Source organism: Manis pentadactyla, chromosome 7, assembly GCF_030020395.1.
Source record: "Manis pentadactyla isolate mManPen7 chromosome 7, mManPen7.hap1, whole genome shotgun sequence".
NCBI classification, from domain to species: Eukaryota; Metazoa; Chordata; class Mammalia; order Pholidota; family Manidae; genus Manis; species Manis pentadactyla.
The window spans coordinates 30,968,642-30,992,680 of NC_080025.1; the positions used below are offsets into that span (position 1 = coordinate 30,968,642).

General features: G+C 39.8%; 1 protein-coding gene across 2 annotated transcripts; it reads right to left on the minus strand.

Annotated features, from left to right (window-relative positions):
* Positions 1-352: 352 nt before the first annotated feature.
* AP3M2 (adaptor related protein complex 3 subunit mu 2) lies at positions 353-23,666 on the minus strand. 2 transcript variants are annotated; one of them, XM_036877509.2, is made up of 9 exons: positions 23,608-23,666; positions 21,874-22,218; positions 18,699-18,870; positions 15,560-15,697; positions 8,541-8,626; positions 8,136-8,269; positions 6,844-7,051; positions 6,428-6,572; positions 353-2,532 (listed from the first exon to the last, which is right to left on the minus strand). In XM_036877509.2, exons 2-9 carry the CDS (start codon positions 22,144-22,146, stop codon positions 2,432-2,434), a joined length of 1,257 nt encoding a protein of 418 aa, XP_036733404.1. In that variant the 5' UTR covers positions 22,147-22,218; positions 23,608-23,666; the 3' UTR covers positions 353-2,431. The 2 variants fall into 2 exon arrangements, with proteins under 2 accessions (XP_036733404.1, XP_036733405.1); XM_036877510.2 differs by having other exon boundaries at positions 21,874-22,154; positions 23,608-23,658.
* Positions 23,667-24,039: the final 373 nt, after the last annotated feature.

A 24,039-nucleotide genomic window follows, 5' to 3' on the forward strand; every position in this document is an offset into this window, starting at 1 on the left:
AGAACTGTGAAGCCCCATTTCATGCTTGAGTTAATCAACCTAAGAAGACCAAGAGAATGGGGAAAACATTAGAACACATTTCAGCAGCTTAAATGGCTCTGTCTTCTATACTGAGGATAAATGTGATCTGGATCTTCATTCTTACAACCTTAAAAATGACATTAATACTAATATCTTCTATCTTCTAGAGGTGACTAGACAATCGAACCCCACAGGTGGTTTTAGGTCTGCTGGTTGAAACATGCAAAAGTAGTAAGATCCTCCTGAATTGATTTATTTCTTACTCTTCTACTGGGCACGCATGACCCAGTGCTGTCAGTCCTAGTAACAAAACACTTAGTCCACAAAGGACTGGTGAAATGCAACTTTATTAAGATTTAAACAAAGAAAATACTTCTGTGCCTATTGAACACACACGGAACTAAATGGCTCGCTAGGCGCCCTGCACTGTTTAGGCTAACACACTGCTGTGTTAGTGATGGTGCCCCACTGTGCTTGGGGTCACTACCTGGTGACATGACAGTTACTTTATATGCTGAGGCCTGAGGGTCCCATGCCCTAGATAGCCCACTTCTCCTTAAGCACTTCCCATGAAACTAGGATAAGCTGCCTTGCAGGAAAAAACAGCTGGACTTATAAACTTAAACATATCCAGGGACCAACTTGGTTGTTCCCTGTAACCTAGGAAACCTTAAGGTCCTTCGGAGCCCTCAGGAGAAGTAAATCAAGTATTCCAAGTCCACAGGCAGAGATGGTCCCCTACCCTGGTGTGTGTGTTGATGCGACAGTAATCCAGGACAAATTCTGGCGTGATGGAGTAGGAAACACATGTAGTTGTACACAGCACAACTTATCCCAGAGGAAAACCACAAAATTACTCAGCAGCAAACAAGTCCAGGAATTGGGAAGATAAAACTAGCAAAGCAAATAAAACTGCTTAAGTGTTTGGAAATAGGGATTTAGAGGAAAATTGTAGGGTTTGGAGAGAGTAGATCTTCATTTTTCTCCATGCACAAAGCAGAGCACAATATACCTCCTTAAGCTATAATTAAAAAAACCTGTCTTGTATATAGACATGTGGGTAACAGGCATATTGAACTAGAATAAAGGCTACCCACTGGGAAAGCCGGGGTGCTCCTTCAGCTGCCTTGTATCTTACACTGGGTCACACATAGCTGACATGGCCCATCTTCCTGCAACGGGAATTTTATTAAAAAATTAGGGCTTTAAAAAATTTTTTGGCCTTAAAACAAAAATGGAATAATAGATACATATTGTTAATAAATAAACTAAAGAGTACAAAAGACTCTAAGGGAATAACCTTACCGAGCATGCCCTCACAGTAAGCATCGTCTTTACTGAGGGTGACCAGTGGGAAAGCTGCAGACAGCAGGCTTAGACTCCATACCCGTCCGGCCCCGAGGAATCCGTGCTCACAGCAGTGGAGCCCCTTCACAAGGAGGGAGCGAGCTGTCTACACTCCAGTACTGGGACGTGGAAAATCAGGCTACCCGGGGGGCTGGAGGGTCTGGCTCTTCTGAAACTCTCCTCGGTAACAGGGAAAAGGCTGGAGAATTCCGGAAAGGAAGGTGAGTTGACTTGTTCTGAGCGAGGGAAAGAGGCGCTTCAGGCACTCCCCGCCACTGGGAAGAGGCAGGTCACCTCTCTGGCCAGCAGACCCCGCTGAGGGCGAGCAGCAGGCAGCGCCTGAAAACCGCAGTCACCACGGTCTTGAGGGGAAATCGGGTTTACTGGGTTTGCCGAGTCAGAAGTGGACCTGAGTTTAGGAGGTCTCCACCTCATTCCTAGAAATGCAGGTGCCTTTGTTTTTATACGTGAGAGCAGAGGGACCAGGAAGCACATCAGGAACGTCACCCAACTCTCTCCCCCTCACCAACATGCCCCCTCCGCGTGGAGCTGGCCGCTCGCCTTGCACTTGCACTCAGGGCCGCTCCTCTCCCTTCTTTACCGCTGGCTCCTCTCCCTGCTCTCACACATCACATCCTTCACTGGCCTTTCCCTGACTGACATTCATTTTCTCCCAAACTTGCTTGCTTTCTAATCTTTCTTTCCACCTTAAAACACAAAACAAGGAGGGCTTTCATTGGCTTTAAATAATTAAAGCCAAGCTAGCAACAATGCCAGTCTTCTTTCTATGGTAACCACGCCAGACGGGGTCCATATGGCATCGAGCGCCTCCTCCCGGCCCTGCACCTCTCCTGAGAGTGGGGCTGCTGCTTCAGTTCTGCCTAGTCCTCCCTGAGACCCTTCTCTTCCCTGATTAGTCCCATGGCACTGAAGGCAAAGGAAAGAAGGGAGTGGGTGGGTCCAGAGGGGATACTGACCTAGGAGACAGGCTGACATTTTTACTTTTAGACAAGTAAGAAATGAAAAAGTGTTGTGACTGTTCTCTTTGCAAAACTCTCCCTTATCAGGTTCGAACTTGGAACTTCCCAGCTTTGGTCATGTATTTTATGCCCTTAAAGGGCTTGTACTTTTCTCCATACATATCCAGACGGTTCACTTTAAGTCCTGGAGAGAAGGAAGAATAAGACATATGCATTATTCAAAAGAAGCAGGTAGCATAGCCATTTAAAGTCATTTCAATTCAGAGACCAGCGGGACAGACACAGTTGTAACAGTAAACCTGAAAAATACTTTCACGTTTTTATATCACTTCTGTGAATCTGACAGACTCTTCACTCTGGGTACATATACTACTAATAAAAAATGTCCCCATGAGAGCAGTGCTATTAGAAGACCTATTTCTGAAGTAGAAAAGGCAGAAGGTTACATGCAGACTGAAATGAGGGTAAGGGAAATGTATGACCGCTCTGTTTTCCTATGTTACTGGACTGAGTATATGAATCACTAGTAACAAAATTAATGAATTAATAATGAAATAAACTAGAACTAAATGAATGAATAATGAAAGACAATGAATTAATAAACAAATATTTCTTAAATATTCTCACCATACTCAGCAAAAAACATTTTATACTGACTATATAGACCTTCAAAGGTTTTTAAGTGCTTTAAGATGAAAGACCTTTCTAAACACTTAAATTAGACAAGGTCTAAGATGTCTTCACTGCTGAATTTTATCAAACATTTAGAGAAGGCCTAATACCCATCCTTCTTAAAGTTTTCCAAAAAGTAGAAGAGGAGGGAATACTTCCAAACTCATTCTATGAGGCCAGCATCACTCTAATACCAAAACCAAAGACAGCACAAAAAAAGAAAATTACAGACCAATATCCCTGATGAACATAAATGCAAAAATACTCAACAAAATATTAACAAACCAAATTCAAAAATACATCAAAAAGGTCATCCATCATGATCAAGTGGGATTTATTCCAGGGATGCAAGGATGGTACAACATTTGAAAACCCATCAACATCATCTACCACATCAACAAAAAGGACAAAAATCACATGATACTCTCAATAGATGCTGAAAAAGCATTTGACAAAATTCAACATCCATTCATGATAAAAACTCTCAACAAAATGGGTACAGAGGACAAGTACCTCAACATAATAAAGGCCACATATGACAAACTCACAGCCAACATCATACTTAACAGCTAAAGGCTGAAAGCTTTTCCTCTAAGATCGGGAACAAGACAAGGATGCCCACTCTCCCTGCTTTTATTCAACATAGTACTGGAGGTCCTAGCCACGGCAATCAGATGACACAAAGAAATAAAAGGCATCCAGACTGGTAAGGAAGAAGTTAAACTGTCACTGTTTGCAGATGACATAATGTTTTATATAAAAAACCCTAAAGAATCCACCCCAAAACTACTTGAATTAATATCTGAATTCAGCAAAGTTGCTGGATACAAAATTGATGCACAGAAATCTGTTGCATTCCTATACACTAATGATGAACTAGCAGAAAGAGAAATCAGGAAAACATCTCCATTTACAATTGCATCAAAAAGAATAAAATACCTAGGAATAAACCTAACCAAGGAAGTGAAAGACCTATACTCTGAAAACTACAAGACACTCATGAGAGAAATTAAAGAGGACACTAATAAATGGAAATACATCCCACGCTCTTGGGCAGGAAGAATTAATATTGTCAAAATGGCCATCCTGCCTAAAGCAATCTACAGAGTCAATGCAATGCCTATCAAAATACCAACAGCATTCTTCAATGAACTAAAACAAATAGATCTAAAATTCATATGGAACCACAAAAGACCCCAAATAGCCAAAGCAATTCTGATAAGGAAGAATAAAGCTGGGGAATTATGCTCCTCAACTTCAAGCTCTACTACAAAGCCACAGTAATCAAGACAATTTGGTACTGGCACAAGAACAGACCCATAGACCAATGGAACAGACTAGAGAGCCCAGATATAAACCCAAACATGTATGTTCAGTTAATATATGATAAAGGATCCATGGATACACAATGGTGAAATGACAGCCTCTTCAAGAACTGGTGTTGGCAAAACTAGAAAGCCACATGTAGGAGAATGAAACTGGATTATTGTCTAACTCCATACACAAAAGTAAATTTGAAATGGATCTAAGAGTTTTATGGTTTCATGACTTACATTCAGGTCTTTGAACAAAACATACGCAAAAATCTCTTGGACATAAACATGAGCAACTTTTTCCTGAACACATCTCCTTGGGCAAGGGAAACAAAAGCAAAATGAACAAGTTGGGACTATATCAAGCTGAAAAGCTTCTGTACAGCAAAGGACACCACCAGTAGAACAAAAAGACATCCTACAGTATGGGAGAATATATTTATAAATGACATATCTGATAAAGGATTGACATCCAAAATATATAAAGTGCTCACACACCTCAACAAACAAAAAGCAAATAATCCAATTAAAAAATGGGCAGAGGAGCTGAACAGACACTCCTCCAAAGAAGAAATTCAGATGGCCAACAGACACACGAAAAGATGCTCCACATCCCTAATCATCAGAGAAATGCAAATTAAAACCACAATGAGATATCACCTCACACCGGTAAGGATGGCCACCATCCAAAAGACAAACAACAACAAATGTTGGTGAGGATGTGGAGAAAGGGGAACCCTCCTACACTGCTGGTGGGAATGTAAATTAGTTCAACCATTGTGGAAAGCAGTATGGAAGTTCCTCAAAAAACCAAAAATAGAAATACCATTTGACCCAGGAATTCCACTCCTAGGAATTTACCCTAAGAATGCAGTTTCCCAGTCTCAAAAAGACATATGCATCCCTATGTTTATCGCAGCACTATTTACAATAGCCAAGAAATGGAAGCAACTAAGTGTCCATCAGTAGATGAATGGATAATGAAGATGTGGTACATATACACAATGGAATATTATTCAGCCATAAGAAGAAAACAAATCCTACCATTTGCAACAACATGGATGGAACTACAGGGTATTACGCTCGGTGAAATAAGCCAGGTGGAGAAAGACAAGTACCAAATGATTTCACTCATTTGTGGAGTATAACAACAAAGCAAAACTGAAGGAACGAAACAGCAGCAGACTCACAGAACCCAAGAAGGGACTAGTGGGTACCAAAGGGGAAGGGTGGGTGAGGAGGGAAGGAAAACGGGATTAAGGGGCACTGTAATCAGCACTCACAATATAGGTAGGTCACGGGGAGGGCAGTACAGCATGGAGAAGACAAGTAATGACTCTGTAGCAACTTACTATGCTGATGGACAGTGACTGCAATGGGGTGTGGGGGATATTTGATAATATGGATGAATGCTGAAGCCACAATGTTGTTCATATGAAACCTTGGTAAGATTGTGTATCAATGATGCCTTAATTAAAAAAAAAAATTAGACAAGGTCTGTGAGAAGAATGAACTTCATATAAAGCTGAAGGCACCTCCTGTCTCTGTTACAAGGTTGTTCCAAGGATTAAATAAGAAAATAGATGCAAAGAACTTATTACAACAGGGCCTGGCACAGAATAAGTGCTAATGTTAGGACTACCACCCCAAGGCGGGTGTCGGCTGTAGAGGACTAACTTGTTCCAAGTGATGAAAGCAAATGAGGATGTCTTCAGAAATGGGGGCAAGGAGGGGAAATTAGCCTTTTCAGTGCCAGCTGAGAATGCAGAAGTGTTCCTGTCTGCAAACCTGGGAACCCAAACTGACAGCCCGGGATGACGCGGCAGCTCCAGCCGGCTCTCCGCCTTCCACGGCTCTGCTTTCTCACCTGGGTCTCACACGCTTTGGTTCAGGTCACTTAAGGTAGCTTCAAAATAAGGATTATAAACTTTCGCCAGAAATGTGCTAGAAAAGATCTTACTGAAGCTTACATGTCAGGTCATGAAACCAAAACTCTGTAAGTGGGAAGCCCCAGAAGGCTGTCTGCGGTCTGAGCCAGGCTGGAGAGAGCCGCTTCCGTTCTCAGCAAAGCTGCCTCCACGTGCACCCACTCACCGGAAATGGCCAGCTGCTGGATCTTAAACTGCAGGTTAATCGTGGGGTTCTCATCCGGCTTGGAAGCTCCAGCCTGAAGACTCATGGTCCCCTTCAAACTTGGTAGCTTTTGGGGATTTATTTTTCCTACATCCCAAGACAGCATCTTCAAAGAAAAAAAAGATGTCCCAGTGACACTTCACTTGAGGTGGCAAGCTCTAACCTCACGGGGTCTGCTGTGCACAATATTATCGGCCGCCTCTGCAACATTCTTCAGTGGAGAATACCATTTGTTCCCATAAACGATCTCAGGGAGAAAACAACGTCCCTCTGCCTAATCTCGCCTTTCAGCAGGGCAGAGAGCCTGGGTGCAGGGTTATTGCAGTTCTACCTCTGTCTAATGTCGGCAATTCCAAGCCTCCCACACCTGCTCCTACCTTGGTGACTGGGTCAAAGGTGTGTGTCCCCTGAGATGGAGTGAGGCTCATATTCAGGACCCCCTTGGGCATCTGGCTGGTGACAATCACTCCCTCGATGGTCTTCCCCATAGTCTGCTTAGGTCCCACTGTTATTTCGAAGCGTCCAAGTGAACTACTGTCCCGGAAACTGATGCTGTGTTTGACATAAACTGGAATTGCCACCAGGCTGGAAAAGAGACACAAAAGCTCATTTCATTAATGTACCGGGAAAATAGCAACATTTCCTCCTCTTACACTATGCTTTTTTTGCCCTGTTAGCAGCTTTTCCTCCTTCACCAATGAAATTTATAATTTCTTGTCACAGCGTTTGCCTGGCCCATGTGAGCCTTACAGAAACCCGAGGAGGTAGGGCAGGTCGTCACGATTTGACAAAAGAGGAAACTGAGAGGTTGCAGAGCAATATTATAGTAGCAGTTCTCAACCTCTGCTGAGCACTTCCTGGGGGCCAGCACTCTGCCCAGTGCTTGATCTCCGTGGTCTTGTTTAATGCCCCCAGTGGGGATGAGGCAGGCACAGCTGCCACCCAGACCTACAGGCGAAGGCTCGCTGCTCTTCCCTGAGGCTGTACAGCTCGTGCAGGGTCGCACATCATAAGTACTGAAGGTGGACTTTAAGTGCGGGCAGCCTGACGCCAGCGCCTTCGCTCTCAAGTATTCAGTCCTTTTCCTGAATTATTTCCCCCAAATCACACAGTATTGGCAGCTCTGAGGTCTCATGACTCTCTTCAGTCTGCATGCCTTCTACCAAGGGCCTCCAAGAGCCCCTACAATCTATGTTAAAGAGAATATTCAGAACAAAAAATCACTGCATTTGTGTTTTTTCACAGCATAATTCAGTGCTCTTTTGGGTAAGGGAGATTGAATACAGGTGTACTCAGATTCCAATTTAAGAAAAAAATGTTCTTGTTTAGACATATAATAACAAAATAGCACAATAATATATAAATATATTTACAAATATATAATAAAAATAATAACAAAAGTAACAAGACAAATGTAATAAGCACTTACTTGGTGTTAAGCATTATTTATTTAATCCTCATAATAAGGTACTTCCATTATTTTCAACTTACACATAAGAAAACAGACACAAAGGTTAAGCAACTCACCTGAGGTTACCTAGTTAGTAAGCACAGAAGCTGGAATCTGAACCCTGGTAACTGCAGAGACTGAGTTCTTAACCGCTATGGGTATTGTTTGCACACACATACACACACACACACACCACTCTTAATTATAAGGACTGCTTACTTCTGTGCACTGACATGGTAAGAGAGCAGGCGAAAGTTTCCATCAGGAGGGATGAAGGACAGGATACGCTCAGATTCCCAGCGCTTGAAACGGACGCAAGGATGGAAGCTGACATCATCCAACAGCCTGGGGTTCTACAGTCACCAGGCAAGGAGGAGCAAGAAGTGGGAATTAAACACTCATATTTCTTTCAGGAAAGTAATTTAGATGCTGTTTATATTAACACACACACACACACACACACACACACACACACACTGTAGTTATTTATAGGAAATCTGGCCTAATATAAGCTCTGTGGCTGTCCTCAACTATTTCATGTTCCATCCCATTCTCACCACTCTGTCTTTCCAGAAGCACATGATTTCCCATCCCAACAACTCAGTCTCTGATCCAGGATTTTACCATGAAGGACAGTGTAAGGTCTGGCATTCCAGTGAGCTTGACACAAGCATCGATCACCCCCTGGATCTCAGCAGTAATCGTGGAACCTGAGACAGGAGTAAGATGAAAAGAAGGTAGGAGGCCACCGACCATGGCTCTGTCCTTCCCGACCGACTTCCTCCCTCCCTCCCTCAACTTCGTTTCCTTCCCAACTTATTTCCTCTCCCCTCCTCCCTCCTTCCCTTCTTTCCTCTGTCCATCCATTCAATTTGTCCACTCTGTCTATGTGTCCATCCTTCCAAACATTTATCAACCGCATATCAAGTATGAGACACTATGAAGAAGTAGTGGGGATAAAAGACTAATGAGATAGTTATTAGTCTAAAGGAGTTTTCGATCTAGTACCAGAATCAAACACAACACCATCATCTTAACCAATGGTTCAGAACATTTCTCATCAGAAATGGCCCTCCCTGAGGTCACCAATGAGCTTTGCTGCTAAACTCAATGGACACTGTCAGTCTTTATCCTACAGGACTCTGTCGCATTTGTCATTGTTGACCACTGTTGCTTTCCAAAATCTTCCTCTCTCCTAACCTCCCTGGTTCTCTTTCCCAGCCCCTCTTCCTCAGTGCCTTCTACATGTTTCTCTTTTTGTATAATCCCCTGACTGTCTATGGTTTTTCACAATTCTCAACTGCTTTTTTCTCTCACTCAACACTCTCCTTGAATTACTTTATCAACTTCCCAAGGCTTCAGTTTTCACAAACTGGCTGTTACTTCCTAATTGTTTTTCCAGTTCAGCCTCACTCCTGCCAAGTGGAGCGTGTATGGTACTGAGGCACCGGGAAGCATCTTTGGGTCAGAATCTGCCCCTCCTGTTTTCCATATCTTCATGATGAGAACACCTATCCTGGTGCCTAAGCCAGAAACACAGAGGCCTCCTTGACTACTTTTACCTCCTCAGGAACCACATCTGACCAGTCATCAATTCCTCTCTTTTCTGGACTGCTGTCTCTTAGCTCTACCCATTCCTCTCCATCCTCACTGCCCTCATTGATGTGTATTTCAGCAGCAGCCTCCTGCTTTCCCTGCCTTCAGACTCACCCACTTTCGAGCCATTCTTCACACTACTGCCTGACTGCTACTTCTAAACTACAAATGTGAGCAAGGTATACTCCCCAACTTAAAACTCCTCAGTTGTTCCAAACAGTCCTCCTTAAAATGCCATACAAGGTTCTTCATGATCTAGCCATCTAGTTACTGTCATTTACTTTTTCATTGAGATAAATCTTACAGTAAAGGGCAAAAATCTTAAATGGACAGCTCAATGAATTTTTAAATATGTACACATATACATTTTATGGATGGTTTCCTTCACTGTGCAAAAGCTTTTTAGTTTGATGTAATCCCATTTATTTATTTTAGCTTTTGTTGCTCTTGTCTAAGGAGACTGGTCCAAAAAAATACTGCTAAGACCAATGTCAAGGAGCTTACTGCCTATGTTTTCTTCTAGGAGTTCTATAGTTTCATGTCTTACATTTGATTCTTGAATCCATCTGGATTTATTTTTGTACATGATATCAGACAGTGGTCCGATTTCATTCTTTTGCATATAGCTGTCTAGTCTTCCCAATACCTTTATTGAAGGAACTGTCTTTTCCCCGGCTGTCTATTCTATTCCATTGAACTATGTATCTGTTTTCATGCCAGCACCATAACTGCTTTGACTACTATAGCTTTGTAGTATAGTTTAAAATCAGGAAGTATGTTACCTCCAGCTTTGTTCTTTCTCAAGACTGCTTTGGCTATTGAGGATCTTTTGTGGTTCCATATAAATTTTAGGATTCTTTGTTTTAGTTCTGTGAGAAAAACATCAATATTTTATGGGGATTGGACTGAATTTGTAGATTGCTGAGGATATGGATATTTTAACAGTATTAATTCTTCCGATCCATAAGCATGGTATATCTTCCATTTATTTGTGTCATCTTCAATTTCTCTCATCAATGTCTTATAGTTTTCGGATACAGGTCTTTCACTTTCTTGACTAAATTTATTCCTAGGTACTTTATTCTTTTTGATGCAATTGTAAATGGGATTATTTTCTTAATTTCTCTTTCTGATAGCTTGGTAAGTAGAAACAAAACAGATTTTTTTGTTAATTTTGTATCCTATGACTCTACTGAATTCATGTGTTCTAATAGTTTTTTGGTTGAGTCTTTAGGACTTTTATAGTATCATGTCATCTGCAGATAGTGAAAGTTTTATTTCTTCCTTTCCAATTTGGATGGCTTTTGTTTTTTTTTGCCTAATTGCTGTAGCTAAAACTTCCAATATTATGTTGAATAAAAGTGGTGAGAGTAGGCATCCTTTTCTTGTTCCTGATCTTAGAGGAGAAGCTTTCAGCTTTTCACGACTGAGTATGCAGTTAGCTGTGGGTTTGTTGTACATGGCCTTTAATATGCCAAGATATGTTCCTTCTATACCTGCTTTATTTAGAATTTTTATCATAAGTGGATACTGAATTTTCTCAAATGCTTTTTCTGCATCTATTGAGATGATCATATGGCTTTTATCCTTTGTTTAATTAATATGGCCTATTACACTGATAGATTTATGGAGGGTGAACCATCCTTGCATCACTGGAATAAATCCCACTTGATAGAGGTGTATGATTTTTTAATGTATTGTTGAATTTGGTTTGCTAACATTTTGTTGAGTATTTCTGCATTGATGTTCACCAGGGATATTTTGATGGTTTTGGCATCAGTGTAATGCTGGCCTCAAAAAATGAGTTTAGAATTGTTCCTTCCTCTTCAACTTTTTGGAGTAATATGAAGATAGGTAGTAACTATTCTGTAAATGCTTGGTAGAATTCACCTGGGAAACCATATGGTCCTGCATTTCTGTTTTTTTGAGAGTTGTAACTTCTCTTTCATTTCTGATTTATTTATTTGGGTTCTCTTTACTTGATGGGTGTAGTGGCTAGAAGTTTATCAATTTTGTTTACCTTCTCACAGAACAAGCTTTTAGTTTTATTAATCTCTTCCTTTTTTTTTTAGACTCTATTTCATTTATTTCTGCTCTGATATTTATTATTTCCTTCCTTTAACTAATTTTGGGCTTCATTCATACTTTTTATTCTAGTTCCTTAAGGCATAAAGCTAGATTGTTTATTTGGAGTTTTTCCTCTTTCTTGAGATAGGCCTTTATCACTATGACATTCCCTCTTACAACTATTTTTGCTGTGTTTACTGTATATAATCTTATGCAGCTGACTTTTTTGCTCAACACTGATAGTCATTCATGTTGCTGGGTGGTATCTGTAGCTCATTTTTCATTACGGTATAGTTTTCCATTGTACAAGCATATCAAGATTTCTTTATCCTTTTTATTACTGATTGAATATATTTGGGTTACTTTTGGCTAATATGAAGAGCTGCTGTGCTTACTTATTTTTAAAACTTCAACACTTACTTTTCTTTTATACCTCTCTATCCAATCATACTTAACTACTTAATTTCCGAACAATATTTTACTCATCTTAAAGTGTTTGCACATACTTTGCTGCAAAATCCATGTAGGTCTTAATAACTTCTACTCATCTACTGATGAAGCAAAAACTCCATCTCCTCTCTATACACTTTGTTCTGGATGGGTGGAATACCTCTCTCATGTTCCACCTTTTTAGTTTCTCTCTCCCTCGTTAGACTTTAAGCCTAAAGTTATACACTTTTTCTGTCTTTCTTTCACCCTTTTGTCTCTTATTTGTACAATCTCACCAACAACAAAATTACATCACCAGCATTATCATCAGTGACAACAGCTACAACACAAGGCAGCTCATTAAAAGGTCCAGAACTTTGTATATTGAATACAATTCAGAATTAAGGTTTTGGAAAGGCTTTGCTTCAGAATTTGCAATTATTAGTAAAAAAAGAAGAAATGCTGAAAATGTCATTGAACCAAAAGCCAGCTGTCACATACTCACATTTACATAACAAGAATCTCCATAGGCTCATCATAGGAAAGAGGCAGATCCCTAGCTCTGTGCTGAGTATCACATAATGACCAACTGTCCCTGCAAACGATACACCTGTCTTAATTATTAACAAAGAACTGTTGTTTTCAAATATTGTTTGGGATGGGAATATTATAGGTATCCAATGACTTAATTCTGTGTTTGCTTTCCTCTTTGAGAGTTTCCATCGCTCATCTTCAAATAAGTATTTGGTGTCCTTCATTTGCAGTGGATGGATTCATTCTTTCTCCATTGCTTATTTCCAGGGGTCTTCAGCCTCTTATTTCCCCACATGATTCTCATATATGACATCCTCTTTAGTGACACCTCATTATATTATCATTATTCATCATCAAATGTCTACTATCCATCACTGTGCCACCACACAACAGGTTTTCGATAAGCATTTGTTGAATGAATGAGTTCACTAATGTGAAGAGAACATTCTACAAATTTATAAGCTCCAGGCCTTCTAGTCATATTAATCTAACTCAGAATAGATAGAAAAGAAGGCTCCCTGAATTTCAGTGATTACAACTTTAATTCTGCCACGTGAGAGTCAAATGTGTTCACAAGGAAATCTGATCAAGAGACTAGTTTTTACTTTTCATTTTTATTCAAGAGGATAAGATCTATAAAACCAATAAAAGTGTGAGACAAGCATCAGTCTGCATTATATCTTTCACTGCTTTTTTCAGATTTAACAAAAATTGTATATTGATGTTTTGATATAAGTTGTGAAATGATCACCAGTCATAGGAATTAACATACCATCACCTCACAAAGTTACCTTTTTGTGGGTGTGTATGGTGAGAGCACTTAAGATCTACCCTCTCAGCAAATTTCAAGTACACAATACATACTGTGATGAGGTGAGGGATATGTAAATTAAACCAGATGTGGGGAATCCTTTCACAAAGTACATATGTATCAAATCACCATAATATATTTTAAATATTTTATCATTGTCAATTATATCTCAATAAAGCTGAAAAAATACACCGTGCAGTATAGTAAATCTCCAGAACTTCTTTATCTTGCATAACTGAAACTTTGTACCCTTTGACTATTTCCTCCCCGCTTTTCCTTCCCCACAGCCCCTGGTAACCACTATTCTACCCTCTGCCTCTATGAGTTTGACGATTTTAGATTTTACATGTAAGTGAGATCATGCAGCATTTGCCTTTCATATCTGCTCATTTAGCATAGTGTCCTCCAGGTTCATCCATGCTGTCACACATGGCAGGATTCCCTTCTCTTCTATGGCTGAGTAATATACCTGTGTGTGTGCATCTCACATTCCCTTTACCCATTCGTCTGTCAGAAGATGTCTAGGGTGTCTCTGCATCTCAGCTACTGAGAAGGATGCTGCAATGAGCATGGGAGCCCAGATCTCTCTTCCAGCACTTACCTCATTTCCTGTGGATGTACCCAAAGATGTGGGGATTGCTTGGTCATAAGGTGGTTGTGTTTTTAATTTTTTGAGGAACCTCCATACTGTTTTCCTTAATGGTGGTCCCAATTTCCATTCCCATCAACAAGGCACAAGGGTTCCCTTTTCTCACAGACTTGCCAACACTTGTTATCTTTTGTCTTTTTGATAAGAGCCATTCTAACTGATGTGAGGCAGTATCTCACTGTAGTTTTGATTTGCACTTTCCTGATGATTAGTGATGTTGAGCATCTTTTCACGTGCCTGTTGGCCATTTGTATGTCTTCTTTTGAAAATATCTATTCAGGTCCTCAGTCCACTTTTTAATAAGGTTGCCTTTTTGCTACTGAGTTGTATATGTTCCTTATATACTCTGGTTATTAACCTCCTTTCAGATACTGTATGGTTTGCAAATATTTTCTCCCATTTGTAGGTTGCTTTTTCACTCTGTTGACAGCTTCCTTTGTTGTGTAGATGCTTTTTAGTTTGATGTAGTCCCATGAAGTAGTCTATTTTTGCTTTTGTTGCCTTTGCTTTTGGTGTCATATCCAAAAAAATCATCGCTTAGACCAGTGTCAAGCTTTTTCCGTTTTCTTTTTTTCACAGTTTCACTTCTTACATTTAAGTCTTTAATCCATTTTCAGTTGAGTTTTGCACATAGTGTGAGATGAAGGTTTAGTTTATTCATCTACATATGGATATTCAGTTTTCCCAGCACCATTTAATGAACAGACTATCCTTTCTCCATTATGTATTCTTGACACTCTTGTGAAAGATCAGCTGACTGTAAATGTGTGGTTTTATTTCTGAGTTCTCTGTTTCCCTGTTCTGTGTGTCTGATACTGTATGATTATTGTAGTTTTGTAATATATTTTGAAATCAGGCAGTGTGAAGTCTTCAGCTGTGTTCTTCTTGCTCAAGACAACTTTGGTTATATGGGGTTTTCTGTAGCTCCATATGAATTTTTTGGACTGGTTTTTTTGTTTCTGTAAAGGTGCTATTGGGATTTTGATGGGGATAGCATTGAATTTGTATATCACTTTGGGTATTGTGAACATTTTAGTGGTATTATTTTCTTCCAGTTGATGAACATGTCTTTCCATGTATCTGCGTCTTATTTAACTTTGCTCACCAACGTTTACAATAATCAATGTATAGGTCTTTTACCTCTTTGGTTAAGTTTATTCCTAGATAATTTATTTGTTTTGTTGCTATTGTAAATGGGACTGTTTTCTTAATTGCCTTTTAGGATAGTTTGTTGTACACAGAAATGCCACTGATTTTTGTAGGTTGAGTGTGTATTCTTGTTAAGTTTACTGAATGTATTCTAACAGTTTTTTGTTTAGTCTTTAGGGGTTTCTAAATACAAGATCATGTCATCTGCATCACTATTTAAATCCATCCCCAGTACATTTAAGTCATTTTCCAGTACCTAGCACTGTGCCTGACACAAAGTAGGCACTAAGTTAAATGAATGATCTTGAACAGAGATTCTGTTACTAGCAAGTAATTCTGATACCAGCAAGCATTATATGAAAAGGCTCTGTATGTTTATAGTTCTGAGAATAGCTTAAAAGCACCTACCTGATTTATCAATGATGGCATCAATCTCTTCAATCACATCAAAATAGGCCTCATTGTTGGTGTATTTCACTCCTGTCCGTCGCCAAGGCACCACTGACAGCTGCCCCGTGGGAAGCTGGTCACCCACGTTTGTGCTTCCTGAGCAGTGAATAATACTATAATTTAATTCTAACTTGATAATTCAATATAGTCAATCATCTGATAATCACAGAACACTGCTTCCTAGAAGATTCTATGCTCCCACTATTCATGCAGTCGATTGAAGAATTTAAGAAAGAAAGATATAAATGTTCCCAACTTCTACATGGGTAACCTAGTCTATTTAAAAAACCTGTTGCACCTGGTCTGCCTCCTTCAAGGAGAATAAAGGTTTAAAAAGCTACCTGATAAACAGATATCATATTTTGGTTTTTACAAGTAACCTGAACTCAGTCTCTCAAATTCCATAATAGTTTGCAGCTTAATTAATGTATTGGCTTTCAGTAGGGATGGTAACTTACATATTGATAAAAAAAATTCAGGGATAAATTTTATATCAAAAAGTATTCTAGTTTGAGGTGGGTTCTTAGGTTATATATGCTAGGTATTAAAATGTATATATATCAACATAATCTCTCTTATGCCAAACTGAAATTTAGGAAAAGAATACAAATTAGATCTTTTCCTGTCTATAAGAGCCAAAAGTTAATTAATTCCTTGATTTGTCCCCCACACTGCCCATCACACCCCCGGCATCAAAAAAGAATTTTTCTAATTCAAAAGTTCTATACTGAAACTCTGAAATACTGTAACTAATTGAAAATTAATTTCCTTCTTCTGCAACTTGGATCTCTTTAAAGGAAGAAACTTTAAACACACATATTTGCAGCATGTTTATAAAACATTTCAGCTCTTCAAAAGTGGTTCAGATACCTTTTCCTGGATTTAAGTGAAATTCAGGAAAATGACTTCAGAATATTCATAAATGATTCAAGCACTAACAAAGCTTTTAAGTTTTAACATGAATCCAGAATACTGAAAAACCCAACAGGTTTTTCTTAAAAAGAGGCACTATGTATGGAAATATGTCAGCAAACTATAATAACTATAGCAATATGGTAATAAAGCAGGAAAGCTAAAAACAAACCAAGAATCCCGAGGACTTAGTATAAGGTATATATGTCATTTTAAAACAGGGAAAGAGATAAATTATTCGATAAATGGTGCTAGGAAATATGACAATTTTGGAGAAATAAATACAAAGCCTTGTCTTATATTGTATACCAACATAATTTCCAAATGGATTAAAGAATTAAATCCAAAAATAAAGCTACAAAAGAATTTGAAGAAAATATACTTTCTAAAAAAGAAAACTGTCTCTTCTGTGGGATCAAAAAGACATTTACCTATTTGCTTCTAATAGCATAAAGTTTGTGTTTAACTCTGACCTATTCGGAATCTATTTTGTGTATAGAATGAGTAGGGGGACTTCATTTTTTTGTCAGAGCTGACTGTCCCAACATAATATATTTAACAATTAGCTCACTGATTTGATATATAGCTCATTTATCTATAACAAATTCTGATAAAAGCAAGGGTTGGTGCTGGACTTTCTATTTTATCCCAATCACCTATTTTATTTTTCTATTACTGGGTTAATTCTGTATTTTTTAAATTACCAAAACTCCATAATATATCTTTTATCTGCTAGGATACATTTCATCTCTTGCTCTTTTTTTAAAAATGTTCATTTTCAAAACTGTCTTAGCTTTTACAGCCTATCTACCCTATGAGTTTTTGTCTCATGTACTATATGAACTCAGTATATTTTGATGTTGATAGGACAAATCCTTCCAAACCCCTTTGTGATTCTTTCTCAAATTTACACTGCTATTCTTACATATTTATACTTCTTCAAATATATTTTTCAGCTTGTCAAATTCCATGACAAAGCTTTTTATATATTAAGCCAGACCCAAAATGTAAAACCTTAATGAAGCAGAATGATTGACTAAGTAAAAAAAAATTTTATATGGCTACACAAATAACACCATAAACAATGTTAAATGACACATGACAGATTGTAAGAAAATATCTGTAATGGAGAATTCAAAATACATAAAGAACTCTTACAAACTGTCATGTGTATTTCCAACATATATGATAGTTTACCATCCTTAAGTGAAAGGAATTCTTTTAAATTAGAATGAAAAAAGAAAAACATTTCAACAAAAATAATGGACAAAGGACACAGAAAGGTAATTCACAATAGAGGAAAAATAGCCAAGAAAGGCTTGAAGAGGTTTAACTTCCTCAGCAATAAAAGATGAGTGTAAATAACAAGATATCACTAAACTATTAAATGACCAAAGTTTTTAAAAAACTTAATAATGAGAATAACAGGGTTGGCTAGGGTACTTAGAAATTGCTATTTGAAAGTATAAATTGGTGTAACCTTTCTGTAGGGCAATTTGGTATAGTGCATTAAAATCCTTAATATGTGCACACTCTTTGAGCTAGCACCACCGATTTCTAGTACTGAAAAGAATTCATCCTAGATGTGCACAAAATTTAAGTATAAGAATACTAATTCTCTGTTATTTAAAAGAAAAAATCACAAACATCACAATGGACTGAGTAAATAACCTAGGGCCTATTCATGTGGCAGAAAATCAGTCACTAAAATGATGTAGGTAAATATTTAATCATAATGGGGTATGTTTACAAAATATTGATAAAAGGTTAAGTTTTTTAAATATACATGAGCTGTTGGTTAAAAAATTTCTATCCATCCATCATCCGTCTAGAAAAGACAAAAAATATATACTCCAGTATGTTCAAAGCATAATGGAATTAAGAGTTATTTTCATGTTCTTTGTGCTTTTCTGTATTTCCAATGTTTCTACAATAATCATGTGTTGCTTCTATAATCAGAAAAAAAGTTATTTTTGAAGGAGAACACTCCATGTTGCCATTAAAATCAGGGTAGTTTCTAAATAACAAAAACACATTTCAGGTTGTACTCAAAGACAGTAAGAGCAAAATTAAACACCTGGATATTTGAGATCCCCAGAGACAAGCACTCAATAAAATGCACACACCAGATTAAGCCACACCCAGGACGGCAGCAGCTGTCTGTGGCTTTCCCCTTCCTCCGTACCTGTTATGGTGTTGACAACCGTTCGAAGGATAGTGGGAGGCTTTATCAGTTCTTTGAGGATGTTTGACTCGGTAGCCAGTGGAAACCCATTGTCAAGCATCTCTTCCAATACCTCATAAACCACAACCACATTGTCCTTGATCACTGGCTCTGAACAGACTCCAAAATAATCCTGATGAAAATACAATATATACATGCATCACTCACAGATTGTAGTAAGTGAAAGAATGTTCCTAGAGTTAAAGGATCTAACCCTGAGCATTTGTGTTGACTGTGCTGCTGAGATATTCTTCTTGAGGAAGGGAAGAAGCATAACCTCAGTTCTCTTAGGCAGCCTGGTTTCGTAGAAAGAACCAAGGATTGGCTTACGGTACGATTGTCATTGCTAACTTCTTTTATAAACTAGAGTAAGTCATTTAACCTCTTTGGGTTAGTTTCCTCAACTAGATAAAATACATAGAATATAAAACTGAATATATTATATGTGCTTATGAAGAAGAATTTGAGAGACTTGTGCAAAATGATAATACTTGCTATGACATAGACTGGACCTGAAAATCTTTTTAACCCTTACCGTTGTGCTATTCCTTAACATTCATGCAACAAAAAGAATTAAGAGAGACATATGGTGAAATGAGGGGGATGAGCTAGCACACCAGATAATCTCTTTGGATCATCTCTACTCTAAGATGCTACGATTCTAACAATGCCTTGTCCTTTCATTCACAAAGGCTAAATTTAGATACTAAATTATCTGCCTTGTGGAAAAGGCACTGATTTCCAAATCAGAAGACCCACGTTATAATCTTAATTGTCACTTACTAGATTTAGCATGTCAACTAATTTGGGCCTTGATTTCTTTAATAGAATGATCATGATAATGCCACCAGTTGCACAGGGATGCTGTAAGAACTTCACATGATGGAGTAAATATAATGTGGGTGAGAGGGTTTGTAGGCTATAAACACTATGTAAAATGTGATGCCTGATTATGAGACTACTTAGGAAGAAGTGCTTGCAGCCATTTGCTGTGCCCTTCCAGCAATGTTGGTCACATCTTCTGGACCTCTGGGCACACAACTCTCCCTGAACTCACCTACTGAAGGGAAATTCACCCCATTTGAGAAAGCCTGTTCTACTCACGGGTAGCTCTGATTATTAGAAAGGTCTCTCTTTGCTAAACTGAAAATTTTCCTTCCTAGATCTGCCTTACAGAACAAGTTTACATAACAGCCCTGCAGTTTTTTTAAGACAACAACAAGCTTTTAGTTCAATTTTTCCTGATCCTTCCACTGTTCCCTGCTATGGTATGGTTTCTAGATTGTGTCACCATTTTGCCATTTCTTTGAATATGCTCTAGTTTTCCAAAATTCTCTTCAAATTATGACATCCCAAACTGAACAGACTCCAGACGTGATCTAAATTGCAGCAGATCATGTGAATTATCAGAGACATTCCAATATTTGAAAGCATTTAGGAGTCAAGAAAGTGTTTCTAAAACAAAAAGATTTCTTCTTAAAAAATAAGGATTTAAGGTTAAAAAGTTACATATGTCCTTCCCAAGAGTGATTTCATTTTGAAAAATAAATAAAACACCTCACTAGAACCCATAAATCAGGTATAATATGAACTGAGCATTCAGAAAGGAGATCTGGAGGTATGCCAAAGTGGGAGAGCAGAAGGGCCCGCGGCCCTACAGCTGGAGCCCTCCCCTCGCAGTCTAGCTCTAGAGAATAACACGGCTGGAGAGAAGGCACGGCAGATAAGGCATTTGGAGCAGGATGCCCCGGTTTGCTTTTAACAAATGCTTCAAAAACAACAAACTCTGAAGTCTCAGGCTTCTAAACTAGCAATTTCACTGTTTTCTCAAATTCCTCTGTGGTTTCACCTAGATCAAACGACTTTTCTCACTTCCTGTCCTGTAATAAGTTATATAATATTGGCAGGGCGATACGAAACAGATGTTGATTTTCACCAGTGGGACTGTTAATCATATGTGGACATCATACTGAAGCCCAGGCAGTGATTTATGATCAAAACTACTGTGTTCTTCAGCCTCTAGTTCCTCCACCTGAGGGGGTTTATAATTCCAGGTTCTCACTGTACAAATAAACTAGTGTGCCACTTGAGAATCGGAATCTCAAAATAGTACTACCAGAAAGCATTTTGGGAAAAAGTTATAGAATAAATTTTAATTCTCTTGGAATGAAAACTATTCTAGACATACAGTGTCGATATGAGTACAAATGAACGGACTCTCTGACTTGTATTTTAATTTTTATCCTAATGGCTGGGTCCTCATTCTTACCTTCTTCTCTTCCACAAATTCTGTATTCATGTGACTAATTCCAGACCTCACATGATATAGAAGCTATACCAAAAGGGCCCTTGCTTCTCATTTATCATTTGAGTTACGCCAATAACCACAAGAGTCTGAGAAGTTGCACATTCTGTTAGGGAGAAGAGTCCACTGTCTGAATCCATGATCTGCGCAGCCTCAATGGTGCAGACATCCTGGTACAACTTAACATTCCCTACACCCCACTCCCCAAGATCTTCGAATCTATTCCTGAAAGCAAAACTCAAAATGAAAACTATCTTGTAAAATGTGTCACTTAAATTCTTATAGGAACAGAAGATTTCCCAATCTTAAGTTTGCAAGGAGAGCTCATCACTAGTACTCATAGTATCCATATACTGTGGATAAGTAGCCCAAGCCCAAACTGAAGTCTGGGTTCACAAGTTACTCCTGCCCGGGAAAGGGAAACAAGCTTTACTTAATTTTTTCTACCACATATATTGTTACACACTAATCTCTTTTTGATGCAACTCCAAGTATAGCTAACAATGGGTAGCATCAAGTCCACTATTAAAAAAGAAACCAAACTCCTCTGCTCTAGGACAATTCCAATCTCCAGAACAAAAGACTGTAAGCAATCATACCAAGTAGGGTGGCTTTCTCATGCAACAGGTTCAAAAGCATCCAATTTGTCATTTTAAATAGAGCCAAGTCAATAAAAATAGAAACAAGAATCTCATCAGAGGGGAGAGGAAGTGAGCAATGGCGGAGTTCCCATATTTCTCTAAGTTCCTTAATTCAGGCTGAATGCTGTGGAAACAGACCAATAAAGACACTTTTCAATTTACATCTATAAACCTCCTCCTATTCACACACCTGAAATGTGTCCACTACTCGGTGAAGAAACTCAATGACAAATAGAGGTGGGACCTCCGTCTGGATCACAGCCACAAAAAAGATCTTGTGACGGTAAACACTTAGGAGATAATGATGAGGGGTGGGGATAACTGGAGGTACATTTTCTGCCTCGGTTGCTCTTTCCTGTGCCTCAAAAAAGTAATCACAGACAGAACGGCTGACCACACTTTTCCAATGTTTCTCCAGGAAAATATCTCCAGAGGAGTTGATCAAGAAAAGACTATGAATCATGGTGGAGCCTGTCAGTGAGAGAGGAAAGTCTTTTTCAGTCTGGAAGCCTCAGAACTGTGCAAATTTTCAACCCTAAAAACAAAAGAGGCTGTGGTCAGTTCCATTCAACCAAAACACCTTCCCCCACCCTTGCAGCAGTCCAAGTTCTTAGCCATCTTTCAAGACTAGACTCATCTTTCTCTGCTGTATTAGCCTGAAGTATCCCTCCCTTGAATTCCTAAGAATAATTATCAGCTACCTCATTTGTCAACAAATCATATACTGTCCAGTTATCTTTACTATTGCTTTAAGTTTTTTATTGCCTCAAGTTTTTTATTACCTCACTGCACAGTGCTCCTTGCTTACAAGAGAGGGCTTCAGAGAATACCGGTGAGTTTCAAGTATTTGGCCACAACTCACAAATACATAAGAAAAATTTGTGGCTGTAGCCATTAGCCAAATGAGGCCATTGAATACCTGAAATGTAGGTGGTCCCAACTGAGATGTGCTGTAAGTATAAGATACACACCAGAATTTGAAGGCTGTGTATGAAAAAAAGAATTTGATACCTTAAGTTAATAAGTTAGTAATGATTAATTACATTTTTACTATTAATGTGATGATTATATTTAACATGTATATTTTGATATGTTGGGTTAAATAAAATACAGCGAAATTAATTTAACCTATTTTATTTTTTTAACGTGGTTCTAGAAAGCGTAAAATTACTGTGTGGTTCGCTTTATATTTCTATTGGACAGCACCGGTGCAGGGGATGGAGAGCTGTCACTGGTCTATTCATTCAGACTCCACTCCCTGAGTGTTTGTTATGCACGAGGTTCTCCGTTGGATGTCTGCTAAAAAAAATCCCTCTGAGGGATAACCCAGGTCCTTAGGTGGCAGCATCTCCGGGGTGCCAGATCCCTGGAAGAGGCGGCCGCGCAGACCCCGGCTATGCCCCTCCACTGACTGGCTGAGAACCGGTCCAGGTGGTCACACCGCAAAGGCCTGATGTCAAGTTGCCCCAGGGCGAGCGGAATCAGCGGACCAGCCGGCAGGAGGGAGGGGAAGAGACGAGTAGCTGGGTTGTGGCGAGGCCATGTGGCTGCCAAAGTGGGTTATTTTTGCGCTGATCCCAGCCGGCGAGCCAGTGATGATGGAGGCCATTTGGGGCAGGGGCGGACAGAGGGGCAATTTAAGGTGTGCGCACGTTCGGTGGGGAGTCGGGGGGAGAGAAAGGTAGCCAGTCCGCACACACGTGTTTCCATGGCAACAGTGTCCCCTCCTCCCCCGCCACCGGGCCGGAGCCGGCCACCTTCCCAGCCCGGTTCTGGGTCCCTCACTCCTCCCCACCGCATCCCGTAGCTCGGTCAGCAGAGCGACAGCCCGTGTCCGTGCCCGTGCCCCTGCCCTGTGCGCCGCCACCCAGGCCCTCACGCGCCCCAGCCCCCACCCCGCACCCAGGTCCCCAGCCCTCCTCACCCTGTCTGGGTCCTCGCAGCGCCCACCCTCGGTCAGCACTGACAGGCCCCGCCCCTTCCCCCGACCCGCGAGCAGGCAGCCTCTCGTCCGCTGATTGGCCGGCCCGCGGGCCTCGCGCCAGCACCGCCCACGACCGAGGTCTGAAGGCCACTGATTGGGCATCGGTGTTCCGCTCCGTTCCCCTGATTGATAGCTGTCCGCGCCTCTCCCTGTTCCCGGGTCGAGCCCCCAGTTGGCCCTTGTTGAGCTTTCAGTAATCTCCGATTGGTGCAGTTCTGTGGCTCCGAGCCCCGATTGGCTGTCGTGAAGTCTGAGTGCCTCCTCGAGTCACCCAGTCACAAAAGGGTCGCCCTGCCGCTGCCACCTGCACAACCGCAGAATGAGCCTCGAGGGGGATGCGAAAAAATGTGGTTTCCAGGGCACGATTTATCG